The sequence below is a fragment of the Corapipo altera genome, unplaced genomic scaffold (assembly GCF_003945725.1).
Source record: "Corapipo altera isolate COAL_440 unplaced genomic scaffold, ASM394572v1 52b, whole genome shotgun sequence".
Classification (NCBI taxonomy): domain Eukaryota; kingdom Metazoa; phylum Chordata; class Aves; order Passeriformes; family Pipridae; genus Corapipo; species Corapipo altera.
Window position 1 is genome coordinate 1,034,875 of NW_020884922.1, and position 25,210 is coordinate 1,060,084.

Consider the following 25,210-nt stretch of genomic DNA (forward strand, 5'->3'; position numbering starts at 1 on the left):
GTCTGGAGCACAAGTCTGATGAGGAGAGGCTGAGGGAGCTGAGGTTGTTTAGCCTGGAGAAGGGGAGGCTCAGGGGTGACCTTATTACTCTCTACAACTACCTGAAAGGAGGCTGTAGCCAGGTGAGGGATGGTCTCTTCTCCCATGTAGCAAGTGACAGAAGAAGACGAAATGGCCTGAGGCTGCAGCAGGGGAGGTTTAGTTTAGATATTAGGAAAAATTTCTTTACTTAAAGGGTGGTTAGGTATTGGAATGGGCTGCCCAGGGAAGTGGTGGAATCCCTGAAAGCATTCAAAAGCTTTGTTGCAAATGAAGTCAATTAGAAAAGCATGGCTTGACTGTCTGGTGGTATCATTAAAAAAAAGTAGGACTTAGAAGCAATTTCAGAGTATTTTTCTAAGACACTTTGAAAGCATTAAATACTTGTATGTAAGCAATATACTGACTTTACAAAATAAAGCAAAGTTATGGGTATAGAAAGCAGAGTAAGCTATCACTATGCTGCTTAAACAAATGAAAATCATTTTACTACATTTAAAATTCTAAGTATCCCATGCAGATTTCAATGCATTAAACCAAGATATTTTTCTAGCGGGCTATGAGAGAAGAATGTTTTGTTAGGTCAAAATGCAGATGGGAGCAATGAGACACAATGTTCATTTCCAGCAACACACCATGGCCATGAGACTATAGTCACTGCAAAGCAACTCAACAAAGTCAGCCCTGAGGTTTTGACAACTCAAATTTTATAGGAACCCTGGAAGCTGTGAGGCTGGATTTCTGAAAAATCAAGACAAGCATTTGGGGTCAAATTTTTTAGGGCTCAATTTTGAAGTTCATGGAGATACACAGTTCTGGATTTTGTAATAATAAAAGAACTCCCACTGCAGTACACACAGCTGTATTTTTCATAAAGCTATTTAATTCAATGTATTAAGCCAATTTGTAGGAGTCAAGAATCTTAAAAAATGTGGGTCATAAAACATATCTACTCTACATTGCCTTGTCTAGTATACTGAGAAATAAAAGCACATGTTTGCGGGGGGTTGAGGGGTTTTTTGTCAAGATTTTCAAATACAACCTCCACAGATGAGATAGCCTCCAAGGGGCCCCGATACCGTCCTCTGAAGCCTAACAGTGAGGAGTGTCTACCTGCAAGTCGCAGAGGCCCCTGGTGTGGCCCCTGGGCTGCTCCGGGCGTGACACTGGTGGTGTCACCAGAGCTGTGCTGCCCCTCCAGGGCAACCGCTCACGAAAACAGGGCTGGTTAGCCATGGCTACTGCGGAAATGCACCCCTGTCGCCAGGGCAGGGACACGAGGGCCTGGCCATCCCTCACAGTGTGCCCTGGTGGCCAAGAGGGCCAATGACATCCTGGTATCAGGAAGTGTGGTCAGCAGGACCAGGGCAGTGATTGTCACCCTGTACTTGGCACTGTGAAGCCACACCTCAAGTCCTGTGTCCAGTTCTGGGTCCCTCAGTACAGGAGGGGCATTAAGGTGTTGGAGCAGGTCCAGAGAAGGGCAATGGAGCTGGGGAAGGGTCTGGTGCACATGTCCTATGACTACCGGCTGAGGGACCTGGGGTTGTTTAGCCTGGTGGAGGCTCAGGCGGGACACCTTAACTCTCTCTACAACTACCTGAAAGGATGGTGTAGCCAGGTGGGGGTTGCCCTCTTCTCCCAGGTCACAAGTGACACGATGAGAGGACACAGCTTCAAGCTGTGCCAGAGGAGGTTTAGGTTGGACGTTAGGAGGAATTTCTACACAGAAAGGGCGATTATACAGTAGAATGGGCTTCCCAAGGAGATGGTGGAATCACCGTCTCTGGAGGTGTTTAAGGAAAGACTGGAGGTGGCTCCTATCGCCATGGTCTAGTTGGCACGGTGGTGTTCGGTCACAGGTTGGACTCGATCATCTTGGAGATCTTTTCCAAACCCTGGGCCGCCCCGGCTCTCCCCCCCGCTCGCTGTCTGCCACGTCGAGACTGCTGCCTTCGCTGCCGGCACCGCCCTTGGCTGGGCAGGGCCGGGCAGGGCGCGGCGCGGGAGGCGGTGGCGGAGGCGGGAGCTCCGCTGATGGCGCTGGGGCCGCGCTGCGGCGGGCGCGCGGCGGGGCCGTGACGTCGCGCGCGAGGCGGAGGGCGGGGAGGAGGAAGAGGAGGAGACCCGGGCGCCCCCGGGGCTGAGGCAGCCGCGTCCTGTCGAGGCTCCGACCGTGCCCCGTCCTCCCTCCCTCCAACCCCCGGCGCCTCCGGTTCGGGCGGGCCGGCGCGGCTCTCCCGAGGTCGCGATGCGCTCGGCCTGAGCGCACCCTAGCCGCCCCGCCTGGTTCGGGCCTCTGCGGGGTCGGGGAGCGCGATGGCTGCGGGGAGCTGGCAGGAGGCGGCGGCCCGGCGGGCTGAAGAGGCGGCGGTCCGGGTGCGGGACGCCCTGTCGGGCGGGCTGGGTCTGCTGCGTGCCGAGCTGGGCCTGGAGCTGGGCCTCGACCCGCAGGCGCTGCCCACCTGGCTCGCCCTGGCCGTGCCGGCCGCGCTGGGGCTGGCGCTGCTGGGGCTGCTGGTGGCCGCGGCCTGCCGGGGCGGCCTCCGCAAGCAGCCGGCGAGGAGCGCGGCCGGGAGGAAGGGTGACGAGGCGGCCGGCGCGGGCCTGGCGGCCGGCGGGGGCCAGGGCAAGTCGGCGGGCCCGGGCCCCGGGCAGATCAACCTCAAAGGCGACGAGCAGAAAAAGCGAAACAGGAAGAAGCTGCCGGAGAAAGCGGCGCGGGTGAGGGGGGTGAGGGGGTCGGGAGGGCCGGGGGGTGAAAGTCTCATTGACAGCGGCGGAACGGGGCGGGCGGGGGAGGGCGAGGGGGCCGCGTCTGGTGAGCGGCCCCGAGCGCGGCGGCCGCTCCCCCGGGCCCTGTGTCGGTGCCCCCGACCCGTGAACCGCCCGGCGGTCGGGTGGGCACCGCTGGGAAGGGCAGGACCGATCGTAGGGTCTCGGTGCCACAGACCTCCCGCCGAGCAATATTTGCCTGTGGAAGGGATGGTGGGGGGGTCCTGACTGCTCTGAAGTCGTCTCGTGTAGTCTGGATTACTTGGTTCCGCTGAAAACCTGGAGGAGAAGCGCGCACACACGGAAATTGCATGTTAATAGTTCTGGGTGATGAGGAAAAAGCTCGCGTCTTTTTAGAAGCTTTATATGGGCAACAAAAATTATATGACAGCGTTATTTATTATTATTATTATTATTATTATTCAGTAAATGCTTGTAGGGTTAGGACCCAGTAGTGGAGACCTTAGTATGGCTTACAGTTTCAAGACAGGAGTTGTAGTCTAGGCAGGTAAAGACTAGTGGAAGCAGCATCCTAAGCCTCCTAAATGCTGTGATGATTCAAACTTGAGTAAGCTTATTGCTGTGTATTTTCAATGGAACAAGTTAATGTCAATCATGTGGTGAGCTTGCCTCAGTAGGAATATGTCTGATTTAGTTGTTACAGTAAGGATCATCTTTAATAAGGAAATCTGTGTCTTAAAAGCACCTTAAAAACAGATCCTATAATTCCTATAATTTTTTTTTTTAAATCCTCAGTATGTGGTGTGGGAACCTTCCATCTTTGACAGTATGCGTCCACTTCTGAAAAAATTAGTAGAATGCAGAAATTTTCAACAGTCCTTTCAAAGCTTCCAGTTGTCACAGTTTTGGGGCTTGAAGGGATTGCTTCTATAGCTTTTATATTGTTAGGATGTTTGTAATCCTATTTATGTCCAAATGGATTATAGGAATGAAAGTGTAGCAGATGTCCCCTGCCTGTTACAACTGTGTCATATCTTGCTCTATAAAATCTGAATTGTTTCCCTAATGGCCAGAAAAAGGAGAGACAATAGGTTTGTATCTTCATTTGAGTCTGCGGCAGTATTAAGATTTGAGAAGTTTGGGGATTTTTTTAATGAGAAGCTAAGGCTAGAACATATTAAAAAAAAAAAAAAGAGCCTGCATAGGCCACCACCTGTCTTTAAACACTGAACTACTGAAGTTGTTTCTGGAAGTTGTAAGAGTCTGAATGCTGAGCACCATGAAGAGGAAACACTGTGATTCAGAATCTTTCCAGTGTAGCTTGGGTCTCCATTTTGGAGAAGGCATGCTAAAGTTGTAATTTTTTTGCCATCTTGAACAGCAGATTTTTCGAGATTTAGTAGATCCATTATACCTTCTTGAAAACAAAGACTAGTCTTAGAAATTATTTAAGTTTTGCTTGTTTTATTTTTTTAAATTCCACAGCATGAGCTCTTGCAAGTCATCATTGAAGACATTAATAAGTGCCTCAATAGAAGATAGAGTGCATATGCAGATATTTACTGTTGACTTGACAATGCATTGTAGTGTAGGGCTTCATAAAAGCTAACTTGTATTAATTTCATATAAAACTTAACTAACTGATATTTTTTGTGAATACAAATAATTGTACTGTTTCAAGCTTGGTTTATACAGGCACAGAATAAAGTTAAGGCAATGTAAAGCAAATCTTTTCATAATCAGAAGAGTAAAGTAGTTTTTGAGCTGTCATTCTGTATTGTTAAGATTTTAAAAGTTATTTTTATAGTACTTTTTATTCATTATTTTCATTCAAAGATGAAAAAATCTCACCTTTCCTCAAAAGAAAATGCATTAACTAAATCATTAACTAAAGTGCAAATAAGTTTATACCAGTGTCAAAGTTTATTAGGCCTGCCTTATTCTCATTTTCCAAGATAAGTTCAGAGGGGCCAGTATTAACATATCGCAATGTTTTCTGATTTTCATGTGAAAAATTCTCAACACTGGAAACTTAAAGATGCAGCAAAAATTATTACTGATTGTTGCCTGGTCATTTTGATCTTGTGGTTTTGTGGATGCTAATACTGAGGTCTGGGAGGGGAAAAGAGTAAGCCTATTACCAGTAGATTTGCTACAGGACTTGCTATGCAAGGGTCTAGATTTCCATTGCAGGCGTTTCAGAAAGCTTAGAGCAACTGGTCTGTAGCATTAAGAACACGGTACAGATGTCTAATTAAAAGCTGTAGGGTTACTTTAATACAGCATTACTGAGCTCACTGGCAGGTGATGCGTAACACTCATCAGTCAGGTTCAGAAGTGTTCTTCACTGTACCTTTTCTGAGGAAGAGTATTAATAGCTTTCTTTCTTGCATGTGGCTTCATTCAGTTCCAGTATAAGTGGGGTACAACTTACCTCATGTTTTCAATAAAGTAAGTTTAGTTGAACAGCACTGTGTTGACTGGATACAGTAGCAGCTATGAGATTCTGTTTATTTACTTGCTATGAGCATACTGAGAAAAAAATGGAGCTGAAACTGTTATGCATTCATTATTATAGTTTATGGAGCCAGTTCTAGCTTTCTCCAGCTGCTTGGAGCAAGGTAATATGGTGTCCTTACTTCAGACTGTGCAGTAAAACTGGAGCTGCTTTTTTTTTTTTCCTTTTTTTTCCTTTTCTTTTTTTTTTTTTTTTTTTAAACTCCTGGAAGAGGCAGTGCTCTTTTTCTCCTGTCACAGAGTTCCTTGGTCCCATGAAGATTTTTTTTTTCTTCCTTCCAAAAATCTCTTGAGATTATATTTTAATTCCCTTCTCTTCTGAATAATTTCTGTGCCTCTATTTCCTGCTTTTTAAACTTTCAGCAGAAAAAGGTGAAGCTATTCTTACATGGTTTCTGTGCCATCTGCAAAACACCACAGAAACTTGAGAGTAGCCATCTTCTGTGGTCTGCTACAGCTTTAGAAAGCCATTCACACCATCTATTTGTAGATGTGGAAAATACTGAATTGACTATGTACTTCCTACTGTTTGAAGTACACCTGGAGAGTAAATGCTACACGATCTAGTAAAAGCATTTGCATTCATTTGAAAGAGTTTCATACTTGGTCTTCTTGAAAGAACTTTCTGGGCTATGACCATTTAACACTTGTTGCAGTCAGAGATCGTATAAAGACTTATACTTTCAGCTGATACACCCCCTTTGGTTTGTCTGTATGTTAGTGATCAAAGGGCACAAGTTGAGGTGTAGGATTCTACAGGGCTCAAAGACAAAACTGCTTAGTTTCTTTCTGAAGAGAAGCTTACAGAAAATATTGGTAATCAGATTCTTTCATTGGCCAGAGGTGTTCTAAGCAGAGATATCTTTATAGTGTGTAACTGGGGGCTTTGGCTGATACAACCGTGTAACACTCAGACTAAAGCAATTTCATTAACTGCCATTTGAAGGGTGAAACTGAGTTCTCCTTTGCACTGTGCCGTGTTTAAAGAATATTTTTCATTTTGACAGTCTCAGCAAAGCTTTTTCTACTTTTGGTGTATCTTAACATCCTCAAATGAATTGTGTGAAAAAAGGTTTGTTTAAATATTGGAATTTTAGGGTCATCAGGCAAGAAAAGCATTCAGTAATCAGTGCTGTTGTTGACAGCACTATTTCTGCCTTGTTGCATCATACCTGGAGGCCTTAGGATGAGGGGAAAAAACGATGGCACAATAAATTGCACAATTTGAATTAATTAATTTTGTCAGTGGATGTTTAATATATTACCGATAAAGTTTTAAATTTTGGGCTGTCGTTGTCTTTTTAAAACAAAACATTTCTGAGTACTACAGAAAAGCTTTTTTCTTTCCCGCTTCTGTTGCTGTCTTTGGTATATCCAAAAATGGTCACATGGATTTTGGTTAAAATTCTATGATTCATCTGTGGGCAGAAAATAAATGTGGAAAGCTTCCACTGAAAAGGAGACTATTCAGGGATACATTTCTCCCTTAGTGTATTGAAGTGCAAGTTTTTAAACATCTTTCTAAAGGTTGTTGTTTATATGATCAGATGATCAGACAGCATTTTGAACAGTCATGGGGATGAATTTTCCAGAGGGTTCTTAAGGGATATGAATTAGTTTATTACTTCAGAGAAACAACTGAAGCTTTTTTAAATTATTTAAAACTTTTAGCTGTTGAATATTTGGGAGCGATTAAGAAAGTGTTTTGGGTTTTTTTAATTTAAGGTATATATGTAATAGCAAAGAAGCAAAGCAAGGGACAGAATTTAAGAAGTTAGTTGGCTGTAAACTTTCTTGACAAAAGTCCAATACCAGATGCATCAAGTCCAATACTTTACCACTAAACAGAATCTGAAGAAAATAGAGGGGCACAAGAACTGTTTTTTGGCAGTGAGTTATTTTCAAGATTGAGTATCAGGTCTTTGGCATCCCTGTGAAACTCAGTATTGTGAGCTTTGTTGAGAAGAACTTTTAGGGAGAGTTCTGAGACACAGATTTGTAAAATATGCTTAATTTTCAGAATGCTGAGGGAAATGTACTGCATCTTAGATATGAGAACTCTAGTTTAAAGCTGGTTGTTGCAGGAGAAGAGGGGTTAGGTGACCTGATCTTTCAATTTCTATTAATAGTTACTTTTAAGAAGTTGGCATGCTTGCTAACTTCGGTAAGCAATACTATGTTATGCACTGGTGAAATCATGCCAGTGGTGGTTTGTAAGTGTAATATAACATGGCAAGACTTAAATACCTGTAACAGTTAAACTGAGGATCAGATCTCATGTTTGAAGGAACAGGCCACACTAAGTTGTGATATGGCTTTTGTTTTACTTGAATGCAATTACGTTTGGGTGATGCAGAGTTAAAATAGCTTTTGGTTTTTTAATTACAAAAAATAACTAAAGGTAATATAACTTGAACTTTATTTTAAAAGGATTGCCGGAATTAAAGTAACTTTGAGGTAGTTATTTATGATTATTTAATTTTCAGCCATTAATTTATCTGAGTCATTCTGAATGTGAATCAGTGACATTTGTGTGGACTTTATCAAATACTATTCTTGACAATTGTTTTTCGCTCGGTGAACTTAATGGCTGACAGTAGTATAATGTATGCTTATTCACATCTTTTCTGTGGTTAAGCACAGTAATTTCAGTCATAGCTTTTTGTTAACAGTGAACAACTTTAAAATTATTACGTTTTTGTATGGGGAATATATAGGCTAAGGTGTATGCCCCTGCTGCCAAAGGTAGTGGTAAAGACTAATTTAATGATTGTCCAGAGTTTTAACTTTGGATGTTGAATAATCCATGCTGATTTTCTTTCCTTTATTATATGAGGGGAAAATGTTAGACTAATGTAACGCCTTTAATCAAATCTGTCTGGAAAGAACAATGGGATGTCGTGCTTAGTCATGCTTCGTGTTTGACTTCTAATTTCTGTTCTACTATGAAGTTTAACTTGTGAAGGAAGTGAGCTGTGAGGGATATACACAGAAATTGCAGATGTTTGGTTAAAGTAGAAATTACTTTTAAAAATTCAGCCTGTTGCTGAACTGCTACAAAGTGGTAATTGTGTTAATTAGGTAATTTATGGCACGTACAGCTGTAGCTGTTCTGAATCAGTTTTTGGAACAGCTGCAGAGAACTTAAAAAACTGGTAAGTTTCAGAAATTTACCTTTTGATATGCAATTCCTGGGTTGAGTAGGAGTGAGATGAAATGAGGAGACCTGTTTCCTTTCCTTTTTCGTTTCTGTGTTTGGTAAATATAGAATTGCAGTAGGTATTTTGAGCACCACTCCATATTTCAGACTGCTTTATTCAATAATCTTTATTCAATAATCATACAAGCATTTTCCAGTCAACAAGTAATTGCATTTCAGTCATAGTGTAATTTGAGCTTTGCATCATCTGCTCTCTTCAATTTTTTTATTATTTACACTTACTATTTACACAGCCTAATGGACGGTCTTTCCTTGATGTATCTGAAGATGAAGTAACACAAACTATCCGTAAAGACAATATAAAGCAGCCTGTGGAGACAGAAAAGAAGAATGAGAAGGTCAGTTATGGATACAAAATGACAATGTCAAAGTTTAGTGTATGTTATTTCAATAGCTAATAACTCTATTTGTAATTTAAAATCCTGTTACTTACATGAATGAAGAGGTATATTTCTTACTATGAATAGTGCTAATCTGATTTGGTGTTGAAAAGAGCTAAAGTAGTATTTTCTTAACTTCTGAGATCATATCTTATCACGGAATGTTTGTGAAGCAAAACCCCCCTCCTGCCCCCAACTAAACACTGATATCTCTGTTCATCATGTGACAATGATAAGCCTACAGAAATTAAGTTTGTATTTCTTCCATGACTTCTGTGGAGATGCAGCATAATGATAGTATTGTTAAGTGCCTTGTAAATGGTCTACCAATTGGGGGACTACTATTCAAAGGATTGAGACCATGTGCCTGCTTGTTTCTTTTGCCAGATGTATCCATTAGAGTTCTTAATTTTCGATGACAAATATGGGCTTTGAAGTCTGCTGTGAGCTTTTTATTATGCATATTGAACAGCTACATTAAAAACATCTTTTTAAACATTGATCTACAGTGTTATCTAAAAGGTAACCGTACTAATGGCAGTGTTATTTTTTGCACTGTGAGGACTAATATCTTCTTGCCTTATCATATATGCTATTTGTAGGCAACATGGATATACTTGATAGGCCTTTGATGATAATTTTTTTTTGCTTGGTTCTTTTGATAACATTTTCCATGAAATTTTCCCACTCTTGTGGATTTCTGACTTATTTTCTTCAACAAAATGCATTTGTTGTAACTTTGCTGAAGTGTATTGGAAAAATAAATGATTGTGCATAAACAGTCAGAAATTAGTGTACTGTGAGGGTGGTGAGGCACTGGAACAGGTTGCCCAGAGAAGTTGTGGGTGCCTCATCCCTGGCTCTGTTCAAGGCCAGGTTGGATGGGGCACTGAGCAACCTGGTCTAGTGGAAAGTGTCCCTGTCCATGGCAGGGAGGTTGTAACTGGATGATCTTTGATGTTCTGTCCAAACCAAGCCTTTCTATGATTATTGTCATTTCTTTAGCTCTTTCAGGCTTTAATAAACGTCCCTGACTGCCCTCTAATAACTTCTTTTGCAGTTATTGGCTAAAAGACTGTATTCTTTTAGTTTGCTGTGGGACTCAAAATCTTCTTGGCATTGGCAAATAAAGGACTTTTCTGTGAAGTAGGTTTACCATAAAATTTCATACTGAGTGCCTCTTTCTCTTCCCCATGTTTTGCATATCAGATTGACTTTGTTGGTTTTTTTCCCAAGAATATAACACAATTTGAACCTGAATGAATAACTGTTTGCAGGTTTTCAAGCAGGCAAGGTGTTTAAGTGCTAAACTCAAGCTTTGCCTTAGAATTGCAAACATAGTTGTCTGAATTTTAAAATGCAAAGTTGAAGCTTCAACTGCACTAAATGAGTGCCAGTATATAAATGATTATTCAACCTAATTATGTTTTCACATCACTTTGGGGGACCCTGGGCAAAGCAATCTACTCAGGAGTAGATTGTTACCCTTCAGTCAAAAGCATACTCAAGAACATTCCTTTAACTACAGGTGACTGTACAGGCATCTAATTATTTGGTAAGGCTTCTCAGGGCATCTGGTACATTTGTAACATTATAAACCTGCTAAGGTTTTAAGGGGTCCTGTGTATGTGTCTTTGTGTAGTTTGGGATGGGTGGTATAAGTCAATGGGTGGGATTAACAATTTATGTACATGTATGTAGATATATGAATACATATAATCTGTGGCCTGCAGGGCATGGTTGGTTTTTTGTGCCTTGATATATACTTTCAATGAAAATCACACATCCTTTTTGCTTCTCTATTTCTTACCTGCTTTGGGGTTGTAAATTTCATGCACATTTTTTCAGGATAGTCATTTAAGTTGTTCTGCTTTGTGCAAGAGAAAGCTTTGGGTAATGTCTGATCTGTGGCTGTTCATAGAGTTTATAAATCCCTTGACACTTTGAATAGTTTCTTCCCTGCTTTCCATTTAAGTGACTTGCCACATTACAGAGAGGTTTTTTTAGTATTTAGTGTAAGGGACTGTTATCTGAAAAGTGACTCTGTGGATGAGACTGTAGAATGTTAAAATGCCATCTTCCATTCTGTTTGCAAACAGACAACTTTGCTTTGTCTTGAATACTAGAAATAATTAGACCATTAGGGATCAAGAAGAAAAGTTTATTTTTCTATCGTTCTTGCATGGGTGCATCTTCAGGACTCAAAAATTTTGACTGGCCTGCTGAGTTCCTAATGTGCTCTTTGGCTATTGGCCAACACTGTATATTGCTACCTGTTGCACCAAAACTGTTTGCTGAAGGAGTCATATCTGTTCCTGTTTGTTTAGCTTAGCTCTTGTGTTCAAGAAGCCGTAACTGATGAAACCTTGGGGCGGGGGGAGGAAAGTCTTTCATGTATGGGCTCTAAGCACAGCTTATGTTTTGAAATAATTTCCAAGCTGGAATTTAGGTACCTTTTTTCTAAAGGAGTCAATGGCATTATTTATTTCTCCATATGTAACTTTATACTTGCTTCTGCACAAAACAAATTTTGCCAGACTAGGATCTGCCTGCTACACAGCTCATTACTCCTCTGTGACTGTGATGCCACCAGCACAGCCTCTTCCACGGGGCTTTGTGCTCTGTGGCATAAGTATTGTTCCACCCACTTGCCATTTCTGTGCTGTGTAAGTCTTTCACAGAGGGTTGTTCAGGAAAATCTGTTTCAAATTTATTCCTGCTTTTTTTGGCTGGGGGTGGAGGGGGAGAATTCTCAATCACTATGAAAAGTGACCACTAAATAACTGTTAAGATAATGTTTTATTTTTACTCTAGTCAAAGAAAAAAAAGAAATCAAAGGGAGATGCTAAAACGGTTCAGGATACATCTCGTCTAGATGGAAAGGAAGTTGATGAAGGTACTGAACACAAACATACACAACATGCAAACATTTTGGCTTAAATGCTGTTTAAGATTTACTTGTGTTTGATTCATAAAAAAAATAAGAAACTTTTTTTGTCATAACTCCATAGTCACATACTATATCTGTAAATCTGATCTTTGAATCAACAGAATTTAGTAACTTAAACTGATTTTTTAAAGTTAAACTTATGAAAACTGAGAAGTTGTGAATAATAGGGCCCTCTGGTTACTTATGTTTTGCTCTATGAAGCAAAGTATTATCACGTTGCATCCAGAAAAACTTACCTTTAACCATTTGTTTGTGTTTTCAAACTAATGTTGAAGCTGACTGCCATGTCTGATTGTTAAACTGCCCTCAGACTTCAGCTTGATATGAGACAAGCTAATGCTCTTCCCTTGCTCTCTCACTTAGTTTTTGATGTTTTCATTTGGGTGATGTTTTAGGAGCCTGGGAAACAAAAATCAGTAACAGAGAGAAACGTCAGCAGCGTAAGCGAGACAAGGTGCTGACCGAGGGTGGCTCAGGAGAATCAAATCTCCAGGGGCTGGAAAATACGGTTACTGTATCCATTGAACAACTGATGCCTGCACCATCCCTGCCGGTTGGTCTCAGAAAAAATAAAGGTATGATGGTCGATAGGTCTGTGAATCTGTCCTAGAAAGATAACTTTACTTGTGTGCTTAAATAGTGACGCTGTTTTGGACATATGATAGGTATATTTGGAGGTGAAATGCTTGAGGAATTATGTCACACTGTGTTAAAGTACTTTCTTATTGTACAAAACTCCCCCCTTTTTAGCCGTATTTTTGGGGAGGCTCAAGAGAGAGTGTTCTGGATTAAATGGCTAAGGCACTGGCCTCCATCCACACTGGTGCTCTGACGGTAGCTGCACAGCTGTGCAGGCATATATCCCTGTTCCTTCACTTGTGCTCTGCTGACTCTGCCCTTTATGTTTCCTGGAACTTCAAAGGCATCCTCAGCACTGCTGCAGGCGGCACCAGCTCCTTAACTTTTTGAGTGCTTCCTTTTGGAAGAGTTATGCCCATGAAATTCTCTTTAAAGACCGTTCACTCCTTAACACGTAGGGGTTTTTTCCAATGTAGATTTAGTAGTACCCTATACTAAAGCTATTCTTAATGATGAGGCACATCTGGCTGGGATTTAATAATCAATTGTTATAGCTAAGATATGGCTTCTGCTGTTACAGAAGGTTGCATGGGCTGGTTTAAATCATGTGTAGGCACAGGAATTCATATTTGGCTGCAACTGAGAAATTGGTGCTTTAATTAGATGAAACTTGATGTTCTAGCACAGTGACAAAAAACCTGAGCCTAGCAACTGTCTAGTACCTTGTAACAATTTATTGAAATTTGTATGCCTCACCCTGGTGTTTTATTGACACTCGTTTGCATCTTGACTGAGTGCATAATTCTTGCCCTGAGGACTAGATCAGTTGTTCCCTGTTACGTTTGTTTTTTCCCTGTCCATTTACAGAGTTTTAAGAAATGGTAGTTCCAGCTGTGTCTCTGCACTGCTACTTTAACCTCTCTAGCCAGAGTCCTTTATGTATCACCTTGTTCTTATGTATCACCTTGTACCAAACTAATCTGCAAAGAATTCAGCTGTATCTAGTGTTTTCATGGTAAGGTAGAAAGAAATAGTTAAAGGTCAGAAATACTTAGAGCCACCCTTATCTTAAAAATTACAGCCTCTATTTTAGATTTTTGCTCTTCATTCATGAGGAAATTAGCTAAAGTTCTTTGAAATCTGCAGTTACTTGGTTTATGGGCACTAAGTCAGTTTGAGTTCATTCTATCTGCAAAATAAACACAATAAATAAATTATAATAGAGCATTTTAATTTTATTCTTAAATTTTCTGGAAATGTCTTAATTTACTTTGAGATTAATATGCTTCTTTTCTTAAAATAATGGATGGTCTTTAAGAAGATTTTTACAGGTGGTGGTGTTTGAAAAATCTTTGTCTAACTTTATTTCCTCTTACTTCTTAATCAGGTGATGCACTTTCTAATGCACAGATGAGCAGCTCTAAACCTGCAAAGGGGGAGTCATCAATTCCACAAGGTAAAAAGTTTTCATTATTGGGCATCACAAGTAACTAGAGAAGTGTTTTACAGAAGTGGAAAACACCAATTGTTGGTGCAGGACCTTGTGCAGTTACTGAAATGGAACTTTATTATACAGCTGGCTCTTTTGGCTATGCAAATGTTGTATATAAATGTTATATCTCAAAGTTGCAGTTACTTTTTAATAGGTTGAAAACAGTCTCTGTTACATGCAGAAATAGGATTCGGTATCTAGAATTTTCAGATGGATTACCTATTATACAAATAGTTACTTACAGAACACTAAAGCTCATTTTCAAGCTCCACTGAAAAATCCTCTATGCTAGCTTTTCAAACTTTCTTTTTCATGTTAATGAATTATTTGCTCAAAGAAAAACTTAGTTTAGATAACTGCCAAGAGCTCACAAGTCATGATTATTGCAAAGTTTTTGCTTGTTTCAGATTGTATACACTGGTTACTCAGTTCTTTACATACTCCTTTGAGATGCATAAATACATTCATTTTTAAAGTTCTTAAATATATGTTTATAAATTTATATGACATATGTCATACTCAAAATATTTGGCTATTTTTAGACTAGTGAATCTTAGCAGTTTTCTAATAAAAGATACTGCTGTAGTAATACTTAAAGTGAGTTAGTTTGGCATAATGAAATTAACATAGTTGTTTCTTACAGATAGCCAACATTAGGGGTGTTGTTTTAATGAAAAGTAGTTAGTGTAATTAAGAAAGTCAAATGAGTTATTAAAAGCACTCAGATCCAGAAAGTGAATCCCTTTCTGCTCGTTTTTGAGAGCTTTACTTCACATGCAAACTTCCTGTACCATCACACGGAAGGAGCTGTATTCTTCAGAGATACATGAGAGGACAGGAGGCAATAATCAAGTTTCAGTAAGAGGACATTCTGACAGACCATGAGGAAAACAGCTCCTCGTGAGATTTCCCAGAGATGCTTTGAACTATCAGCCTTTATGGTTTCCAGAACTTGAATGATGTGGTATAATTTAGAAGTCAGCTGTGCTTTGAGCAGAAGGTAGAACTAGGTGACTTGGAGAGATCCCTTTCAATCTTAAGTTTTCTGTGATTCTGTAAAAACATGCTGGTCATATAGAAGGTAAAGAGTAGTATAATAAACACAGAATAATTAAGCTCCTCCTTCAGGACCTTTTTGCAAGGTTGCAGAAGGGTTTTTCTACCAGCTACAGTTTGGTTTCTGTCTCCTGGTATTTTTGTTGTTGCCTTTCCCCAGGACTTCATATTACCCTCTGATGAAGTTGACTGACAGGAACAGTGCTAGTGCTATGGAGCAAGGGCAGTGTTTTGGTGTAATTCCAGTGTTTGGAATTAATTTATCTGGGAAAATCTAGGCATATTTCACCTAATCAATACTTCGTCAGTGAGGCCACCTTGAATTTGGCATGTTCATGCTGCCTGAGCTGTGCTTTCATTTGAGGAATAAAATGTTTGGTCTGTAGTTTTTGTTGGTGGATGATACTGACTTGTGCATGAGGTATTGGCTGACTGTTCAAGTGTTACACTTGCAATATGCAGGTATTTCTTAACTGTTTGTAAGAGTTTTTCTGTTGTTTACACTGCATATATAAAAAGAGAGAGGGGTTTTGATATACAAAACCCTTTGAGAAAGGTTTGTGATATACAGGAGGTGAGACTGTGTGCACTAGCCCTTATATTTTATAGGGACATAAATTTAAAAATGTTTTAGAATGATCTTTGTCTCAGTGTACTGCTGACTTCTCTCAAAGTATACGTTAAACTTGCTATGGCTGGTAATTTCTCATCAGGGTAGACAGTTGGAGTCTTGTGGTCTTTTGTCTTAGTATAACATAAAATATGTTACTTATAAATTATTTTGAGAGTGTTACCATGATTTTTAATTCTAACTGTGGTGGACAGTTATCAACAATATGATAACTATGCTTTTTGTAAATCCTGTGCAGTGTTTGGTAAGTATTTTCTAATACTTGGTAGTTTCTTCTACTTCCTGCTTGGAAAACTGCTGTATGCAGTTATGAAACCAAAAATATTCTCCATTTAGTGAATAGGATTTTCCACAAATCATCATCATACTCTAAGAGAAATTACCTGGCCTTTTTTATAATCTAGAGGCACTGATTCACCAATATACCAGCCCTATAAAGAAAGGGACGAGGAAAGAGAGTGCAGTTGGTGCTGTTTGTTCCTTACTCTTCAAGTTAGTAGCCAGATGGTGCATATCATCTGAACTGGAAAATCAACTGAGACAGAGCAGCAGCTCGTCTGTATCCCACTGGTGTAGCAAAGCTGCCGTTCATTTGTCTTTTGGTTTTTTTATCAAGTGAGTGTGCACGTAAGTGATATTTTAATTCTTCATCCAATTCTTATTTAAAATAATGCTTTCATTATTCTTGTATCTAAGTTTCTCCTGGATTGAGTGAAAGCCATACAGTAAATGGAGGAAACTGGAATGAGAAGTCTGTAAAAATCTCACAGATTGGTGTAGGAGAGGAGAAGTGGACATCTGTTCCTTCAACTGCAGCTGGGAAGAGGAAGACTGAGGCGTTGGCTTGGGGCCAGGACACTGGAGATGCTAATGGAAATGGAAAGGACTGGGGTGTAGGCCTGGTGGGCAGGCCCTGGAAAGAGCGTTCTTTGTTCACTCCCATTGGTAAGCTGGTCTGAAGAAACTTGCTTCCCTTAAGCGTTTTTACATAAATATATTTTTTAGTAGTGGATCTCTGAAATATCTTTATGTTTATATATTAAAAAAAATCTTGACCTGGTCTAGTGAAATGTAAACTGAACAATTTCTGTTTACTGTAAGTTCTGATGGCTTATCATCTATGACTCTGTGTACAGTTAAACTGGGGTTTTTGAGTTCATCTGAGATAAAATTGTTTCTGAGATAAAATTGTGCCATTTTGAAGTGTAAGTTCTTTTAAAGAACATCTTAAAACCCAGGTCATAAGTCTATTCTGTTGATCCAACATGATCAAATCAACTGTGTTTGGTTTTGACAGGTGTTTGTTTGGGCTTCAGGCATGAAGATTGTTCAACTTCTGTGACATTTAGTATTACACTGTTTTTCTCATTAGAAACTGTTTTTTAGCTTTCAGTACAATTTTCTGCCTTTATCATTTGTGCTGTCCGTAGTAATAATGAAGAGATTTTTTGATTTCTCTCTGGGCAGCAATCTCCAATTTATTGGTAAATGCTGTAATATGCCTTCCCACTGTTCAGTCTAAGTAATTCTCATCTCTTCTGGAAAGCAGTGTTCCTTTGAATTCAGCAGTGTTACTTTAGTCTTGTCATGGCTTAATCCCAGCCAACAGCAAAGCCCCACACAGGTGCTCGCTCACTCCCCCACCAGTGGGATGGGGGAGAGAATCAGAAGAGTAAAAGCTGGAAAACTCATGGGTTGAGGTAAAGACAATTTAATAGGGAAAGCAAAAGCTTCACATGCAAACAAAGCAAGGAAATAATTCTCTACTTCCCATGGGCAGGTGTTTGTCCATCTCCAAAATAGCAGGGCCCCATCACACATCACGGGTACCTGGGAAGACAGATGGCATCAATCCAAATGTCCCTCTTTTCCTCCTTCTGCTCCCTACTTTATATACTGAGCTTGATGCCATATGGTATGGAATATCCCTTTGGGCAGTTGAGGTCAGCTGTCCCAGCTGTGTCTCTTCCCAACTTCTTGTTGGGAAGACAATGCTCAGCCTCCTTGCTGCCAGTGGTACAAGAAGCAGAAAAGGCCTTGGCTCTGTGTAAGCACTGCTCAGCAATGACAAAAACATCACTATGTTATCAACCCTGTTTTCAGCACAAATCCAAAACTAAGCCCTACCCCAGCCATAACTAGCACAAGACGAAATGTTTTTTAATTTCTCTGGCATATCTTGAAATGGGGTTCCTGAGGCTGGGCCTGATATACCGTTGGAAGCTTTACTGTTGCCAAGTGGAAGCAAAGGGCTTTTTTTCATCTTCTAGTTAGTTGTATTCTGCTGTATTTTCTAATAAGGCAGTTCTTGGTTACTGTGAACATCTTTTTGTTGGTTTGTTACTGAGAATACATCATGTTTGACCAGGCTGATTTACTTCTGGTAAAATGACTGATTTTGTGGGTGAGGGGAGAGCAGTGGAAATCTTTTATGGCGACTTGACTAATGCTTTCAACACTGTCTCTCACAGCATTGTTGTATCCAAGTTAGGGTGGTTGAAAAACTGGTCAGGCTCAAAGGTAATGGTTATAAGTCCTACTCTCCCTTGAGGCTGTTAACAAGGGGAATATCACAGGGCTATACTTAAACTTTCCTGTTTATTGTCTTTATGAGTGACCTGGAAGAGGCAACAGAGTGCCATTTATATCAGATTTCCAGTTTACACCAAACTTGAGTGGGAACAGGGGAATCAGTTGATACAGTCCAGATCAGGGGTACCGTCCAGAAGGACCTAAACCCAATGGAGTAATGGGTCAACAGGAACCCAAGGAAATTCAGTGAGGACAAATGTGAAGTGCTGAACCTTGGGTTGGAAGCAATCCTGGCTGGAGACTGACTGTCTGGAGAGAAGCTCTGTGGATAAGGGGTCCTGCAGGACACCAAGCTGGACATGAGTCAGCCATAGGTCCTAGCAGCAAAGGACACCAACAGTATTCTGGGATGTATTAACACAAGAGTCAGTAGATTAGGGATAGTGATTGTCTGCCTTTTGGGCAACATCTGGAATACCTGTCCAGTTTTTAGTGCATCCCCCCTAATTAAATAAATTTATTCAAAATAAAAAAACCACTAGTAGTTTTTATTTAGAATCACATTATAACCAGGTGTTCCTTTTGACACATTAGTGCCACTGATCATTTCTGCTTATTTTCTGCCTTACATGTAACAGTCAAATATGTGTTAATTTTTAAGCAGTATCTCCTATTTGTCAAAAATTATTCTAAATTTGGTTCTATTCTTTAATGTTTTCTCCAAGCTGTGTTTCATCTACATGTGCTTTCGATAATTTAATGGTTGTGATAATGGGAAGAATAATAGAATGGCGTTCAAAACACAATCTACTTTTCCTCTGTGAGAAGTTTATATATAGGCTGAAAGGGAAGATGATCTTAAAAAGCTTGAAAATTATTTCAGGCTGTGTGTTCCTGAAGTCCCATCTCTATCAGCACTGATTAATATCCTCAATTGTGTGAAATGTTATCACAGCTGGAATGTCCACTGTTTTTCTGACTTGATTCATAATTAAATAACTAACTTTTTCAACATTGCCAGCAGTGTGTGAAGTTCTTTTAATTTTTTTCTCCCCTTCCTCCACAGCTGCTTGGAATGTGGATGCAAGGATTAATACCTCTGAACAGAATTCTACTTCTTTCTCCTCATTTGGATTAACTCCTGCAGTTTCTGGTATGTATGCCTTTCCAAAGATTTTTCCACTCTTCTACTCCGCCAGGTGGAATGTAGTTTGCCAAGTGTTATTAATACACATTTTTCTCATTGTTCTTTGAAAATAGTACTATAAAGAGTAGAAGACGTGTTTTATGAAAGCCTAGAAAACTTTTTTGTTATGCTGAAATTATACAATGAAGTAACTGTTTTAAATTGATAATCAGAAGCTAGATCATTAAGAAGGTTGGTACCTAGAGGGACTTGGAATGAGGTGATCTTTAAGGTCCCTTCCAACCCAAATCATTCTGTGATTCTCAGATTTCTTATTTAGCCTTCCTGTTTGTATGTTAAGTCTAAATAATGGGCATAAGAGGTTGCTCAGTTTTGCTATGTCTCAAGTTAGAGATCTGAAGATTGCTTTCCAGGAAAGCCCATCTACCTCTGATCTTTTAGGACGTTTGTTATTTGACGGTTTTTTGCCCTTCAAGGAACTGAATCACTACTTTCAAAATATGTTCCATAGGCAAGATTGTAAATCTTGAGTCTTTTCTCTGTATGACAGTTGGAAAAGCTGAGCTTTAGGGTTTTCTTTTTTGAAGGGTGAAATTGCTGTAGAGTGCAAACCTGCCTTCATAATAAATCTTGTATGTTAAATTACTGACATAAGTGCTACAATGATTTATTATACAATAAAGGGATCATATGTCAGGTTTTCTGCTCTTGCTTGCTTACTGCATGAACTTGGCATGGCTATTTTCTGTTTGGAAGTAGTTGGCCAAGTGCTTATCAACTTAGGCTATGTTTGCTTGTATTGCATGTTACAGGCTTTTAACTGTTGAACTCAAGCTCAGTGTCCTGAATCTTAATTGTACAGAGAGTTTTAATTAAAAAAAAAGCAACAACTTGAATTCAAGCTGTCTCTAAACTGAAACTTGAAGTTTATTAAATAAAGTAGGATGACAGACTGAGTTGAGATTCATCTGCAATGCCATCATTAAAACTTTGAGAGAAGTGTGAAAACAGCTAATGCTATTCATTGCTATTAACCAGCAACACTGTAATGCAAAGTGACCACATGGACATATATTTACTTCTTAATTGTGACTGGCTGCAAAAACAATGAGAACACGTCAATATTTCTGTAATCTGAGGTATCTTTTGTAGAGGTGTGTATAAAAGAGACCCAGGTCATATTTAAACTGCATTTAAACTTCAGAAGTCTCAGCATACAGTAATATACTAATTTCTCTCATTCTTACAATTAAGGGGTTTTTTTTGGTTTTTTACTTTTTTATGTAACGGTTTCTGTTTCTTGTTTATTTTTCTTAATAATGTTAGGTGTGTAACACTTTGTTATCACGACTGATACTGGCCTTACTGTTGTTTGTCGTGCCGCTTTTACATTCCTGAAATCGTTGACTTTAAGTGAGAATTGGACTCTTAGTAATGTATAATTTAACTGGTCGACCTGCAATGTAATTAATGAGGTTTCTTTCTAGTAATCTTTTAAGCTTCTCCCTGTAAGAGTTCCTACTAATACAGGGTAATAATTTTACTACCCACAAAATTTCATTGTGTTTTTCAGTTTGAGGAGACTGCTGAAAGCCTCATAGACTGCTGTCATTCACTCTTCTTATCTCTTTTTCCATATTCTTTTCATGACTTAATTTTGTCTTCCTTCAGTTTCCTTATTTTCTGAATATACCTCATGTACAAGAGCCTACTAGTTTTCCTGTCCTATGTAGTCCTTAGAATCAGAGTGTTTTCTTTGAGGCTTTTGTCTTCCTTTCCTACTTTGATTGGAATTTTGTTCCCCAAGAAAACTTCAGTACAATTCTGTTTATTCCCTTTCAGGATCCAACAGTGAATCAGTTTCTCAGACCGGTACTTCTGATTTTCAGTGGGATTTAAGTCATGCGCAACCCCCTGTTGATGATGAATGGTCTGGGTTAAGTATGTTCCTCTAAAATGTTCATTAATAAAATGTTAATTACTGTTAGTTACATATATCAGCTACTGGTATTGGACAGTTGTGGGTATCTGAGGAAAAACCTGGAATGTTTCACTTTTGTAAAGCTAATTGACAGTTTGAAGAAAGTAGGAAGAAGTATTTTAACAAATTATAATAGAAAATGGTTAATTTTTAGAAAAAATACTTGGTTGTTCAAACTCAGAAGTGGGAGAGCTCATGCATTTTAGGGCAGTTCTGACTTTTGCTAGAAAAATCTTTGTAATAAATTAAAGTCTTACTGCAAATGATGAGAAAAATCTACTGCAAGTCTGCAAAATACGTATTTAGCAGATTGTATTTCAGTCAGTTTGTTTCTATATGTTTGTACCTTACTGAAAAGTTAATGTGACATAAGATTCCTGTATTTAATCTAACTTACTTTCACATTTACCAAACATCAGGAAGTTCTTATGTGTATAGAAAGCGTATATAGGATAGAAATCACTGAAATTACTTGGGAATTGTGGTAAAATGGATGTTTACTCCCTGCTTTCCCTTCCCTCCTTAAGAAGATGTTTACTGCATCTCATTAGGGCATTGAGCTGGACAGTTGTTCCAGAAGTTGACTACCAGAGCAGCCTTACATGTTACCTTCTCTCTAAGAACAACTTCCTGTTTAATGACTGCAAAAGTGGAATAGATTGATGCAGTCCTGCATTAGACCACTTTTGGCACGATTGCTCTGATACCAGATCATTTTGAAACTTGTCTTCTGTGGTTTATCTGGTTTAAGGATAAGGGAAGGACACATCAGTTAATCATTTGAAAGTAGTCAGATTTACATTTTATCAAAATCATAATTCACTCACATTTCTGAGCATGGAGTGTTTAAAGCTATAGCTTCTGTTAATAGAGTAATTTTATCATAGATGTCAACTAATTGAAAGGTACAGTGATAGAAGTGGGTAAATGCAAATTTAGGCCAATGTGATACAGACACACCTTACTGCTTGATCAGGATCAGGATGAGGAAATTAACTGTATATAGAAATACTACTTACTTTTATTATTAATCAGAATGAATGTTTTCCTTAAGCAAGTAGTGAGACAACAGTAGATAAACTGTGGAGTGTTATGTTGGGCAGTAATTGTGTTTTCAAATCAGTAAATTTTAGCATCCAAAGTAGGCATCATTAACGTAATATTTTTCTATGAAGGCAAGAGGCACTAACTAATCTTAAGATCTCTTAATGCATTTTTAGCTTTGTATGTTTTCCAGTAAATTTAATTAGGTTTATTTTCATTTTGACTAGATTTTTAATTGATTAAACTGAATCCTACTGTAGTTGGCAGACCAAGTTTGCCTCTTCTTCAGTTTGGTATAGATGGGGGGTGAGAAATATTTGTGATGTTAATACAAATGAAATGGAAATGGAAATGCAATCTTTTACAAACTGTTCTGTTTTAAAATTGACTTGCAGTAACTTTCTACTAAACAGTCTAAGGCTTAGTTCTTCCCTTCAGATATTTTTAATTTTTATATAACTGACCCTTTAAACCTGTCATTCCTGTGTGACAACATAAATATGTGCCATCATAAATGCACAATAACAAAATGGAGTAGGGATGAAAGAGTCTTAGAAAAAAAAAGATTATTAATAAATGTCAGTGCTTCAAGATGACTTTTGACTAAGATTTACACTTTCAGATATATCACTTGTAAAGTAATCTTACCAAGTAAAGTAATCTTACCAAGGTAAGATTAAACAGTGTTACAGTTCATCCTAATTTTTTCACAAACTAGGAAGAAGGTTTAACATAGAGAACAACTCTTAAATTTGTTCCTCTTCATGTAGTTTAGAAAAATATCTCAAAGCAATTGCATCTGGCTAGCTGCTGTGATTAGTCTGTAATCAGACTGCGCTGTAAAATCAGTCGTACTCATTACTTAAAAATGTCCTGCACAGTAAAGATTGATAAAATCTTTACTTTTTTCAGAAATACAGGAAATGACTATTTATATCTTGATTTCAGGAAGTGGGTTTATGCTTAGTTTTGGGTTTGGTTTTTTTTTCATTTTTAAACTGGAAAAGAGAACCTCTAAAATAAAGCAATATTACTGAAAAAAACTTTTAATCTTTGTAGATGGACTTTCTTCAGCTGATCCCAGCTCTGATTGGAATGCACCAGCAGAGGAGTGGGGAAACTGGGTAGATGAAGAAAAAGTTGCTTCTGTTCCTCAGCGTGAGGAGAGATCTGATATTCAGAAGGTAAAAGGTGGTATTTTCTCCTTAGCACCAAGACTTTGCCCTTACCACTGCCATTTCTTACAGTAGCTTAGAGAGTGGTGATAAAGGTAATCTCTCATCTCTTTTACACTGATAAGAATAGCACAATTGTGTTTGTTGAGTACACAGAGAAGGAAAATGCTCTATGTTGTTACTAAGAGAAGTTGCTCAGCTCCATGTTAAATCTTACTGTCTCACTGTAATTAGAGGGATTACCTTATCAGTGTAGACTGAGAGGATTTAGATCTGTTTTCATAAATACTTCTTAACAGTATTTAATTCTCAATATGAAAAACAGCATTTCCATGCCACTGGTACATGGTGCTCTGTTGCCTTTTCCCTTTCCAACTCCTCTACCTGTATTACCAGATAGCATGTAAAGAATGTGGTCTTCCTAAAATGAACTGAAGAGATAAGGCTGTTTACACTTGTATATGCAACTAAATTCCTTATAACTATTAATTTGTGTTTAGTCTATAGAAGGCATGTTTCATTGTCATTTTAAATGCTAAATACCTTCTGTTCCCATACAAAGATTTCAGATAATGAAAGAGAAAAAGCAGAGCCAATTCTTCAGAGTTCTACAAGTGGCAAATCCAAGAAAAAGAAGAAGAAAAAGAAGAAGCAGGGGGAAGAAGCTAACTCTCCTGCACAGGTAAAATCTGGATGGTTTGAAAGGCAGTTGTGAGGAATTCACAGAATTGCCTTATCTTTGTATATTAGCATCTTAACCAAAAATTATTTTGGGGAAATTAATTTTCTTATGGTATTGGATTGTCTACTATTGTTTCTCAAGAATTACTTTAATTCTTCTTTTACTAGTATTTCCTTAATTTGTTGTATTCACAGGTCAAATGTGGAATAATTCATAATTTTGCTAGGTTTAAGAAAAGCGTGAAATATGGGATCTATTTATCCTGAATTATTTATTTTCTATCAAATCTGGATTCTGTACTGAAGGGATGCTTCCAGGAGGAACTGCCCTCTGCATGGGCAGCCTTCTCCTCATGTCCTTTCAAAGACAGCTGCCTTGGTGAACATAGCTAGCTAGCAGAATGAAAGGAATTTAAGTTCTCTCTTAAACTTTCAATTCTGTGAGAATACAGTGGTTTTTGTAAGTACTGTTGTAACTTGATATATCTGAAAGTCTCAATGCCTCAAACTCAATGGGCAGAGCTACTCTGAGTCAGATTTTAACAAGAATATTTTCAAACTGAGCGTGGTTGGAGTTTTCTGTGTTACTTAAATAGCTTTTGAAGATTACATTGAAACACATTTGTAAAAATAGCGAAAGCAGATTGCACTTCACTTGGCAATTGAATCATGTTTGAATAGATGAAAACAAGTACTTTCCTAATAGGAAAAAGCTTTTAATAGCTCATTATCAGATTACATCCTGCATCTGCTTGTAGTGACAGCCATTCATAGCTTACATTCTTTACAAAATGATCAGTGTTCAGTGAAATCTGACTAGGTGGATTGGAGAGGGGAGAAAGCAAAACTTCAGTCATACTTGCTTTGGATTTGCTTTTATGGTTGTCACATTTTTCAGTCTGAGATTGTTTTAAAACAATTTTAAAATATTACATTCCTGCTACATAAAATTCTCTTTTCAAGTTGTCTATTTGGAAGTGGAGCTTGAGCAATTTGCAGTGTTTCTTTTGAGGCAAATTTGAGGCAATTTGCAGTGTTTCTTTTGAGGCA

The 25,210-nt window shown here is 38.9% G+C and overlaps 1 protein-coding gene across 2 annotated transcripts in view; it reads left to right on the forward strand.

Moving 5' to 3' along the window:
* The first annotated feature begins 2,149 nt into the window (after positions 1-2,149).
* The window catches only part of MTDH (metadherin), a 33,088-nt gene continuing 10,027 nt past the window's right edge, over positions 2,150-25,210 (forward strand). For both annotated transcript variants that reach the window (XM_027657015.1, XM_027657016.1), the window contains exons 1-10: positions 2,150-2,763; positions 8,746-8,850; positions 11,707-11,788; positions 12,238-12,417; positions 13,809-13,877; positions 16,297-16,545; positions 19,199-19,285; positions 21,122-21,220; positions 23,364-23,488; positions 24,042-24,161. In XM_027657015.1, the coding sequence (XP_027512816.1) occupies positions 2,359-2,763; positions 8,746-8,850; positions 11,707-11,788; positions 12,238-12,417; positions 13,809-13,877; positions 16,297-16,545; positions 19,199-19,285; positions 21,122-21,220; positions 23,364-23,488; positions 24,042-24,161 (1,521 nt within the window). In that variant the 5' untranslated portion in view covers positions 2,150-2,358. The remainder of the gene's footprint in view (positions 2,764-8,745; positions 8,851-11,706; positions 11,789-12,237; positions 12,418-13,808; positions 13,878-16,296; positions 16,546-19,198; positions 19,286-21,121; positions 21,221-23,363; positions 23,489-24,041; positions 24,162-25,210) is intronic.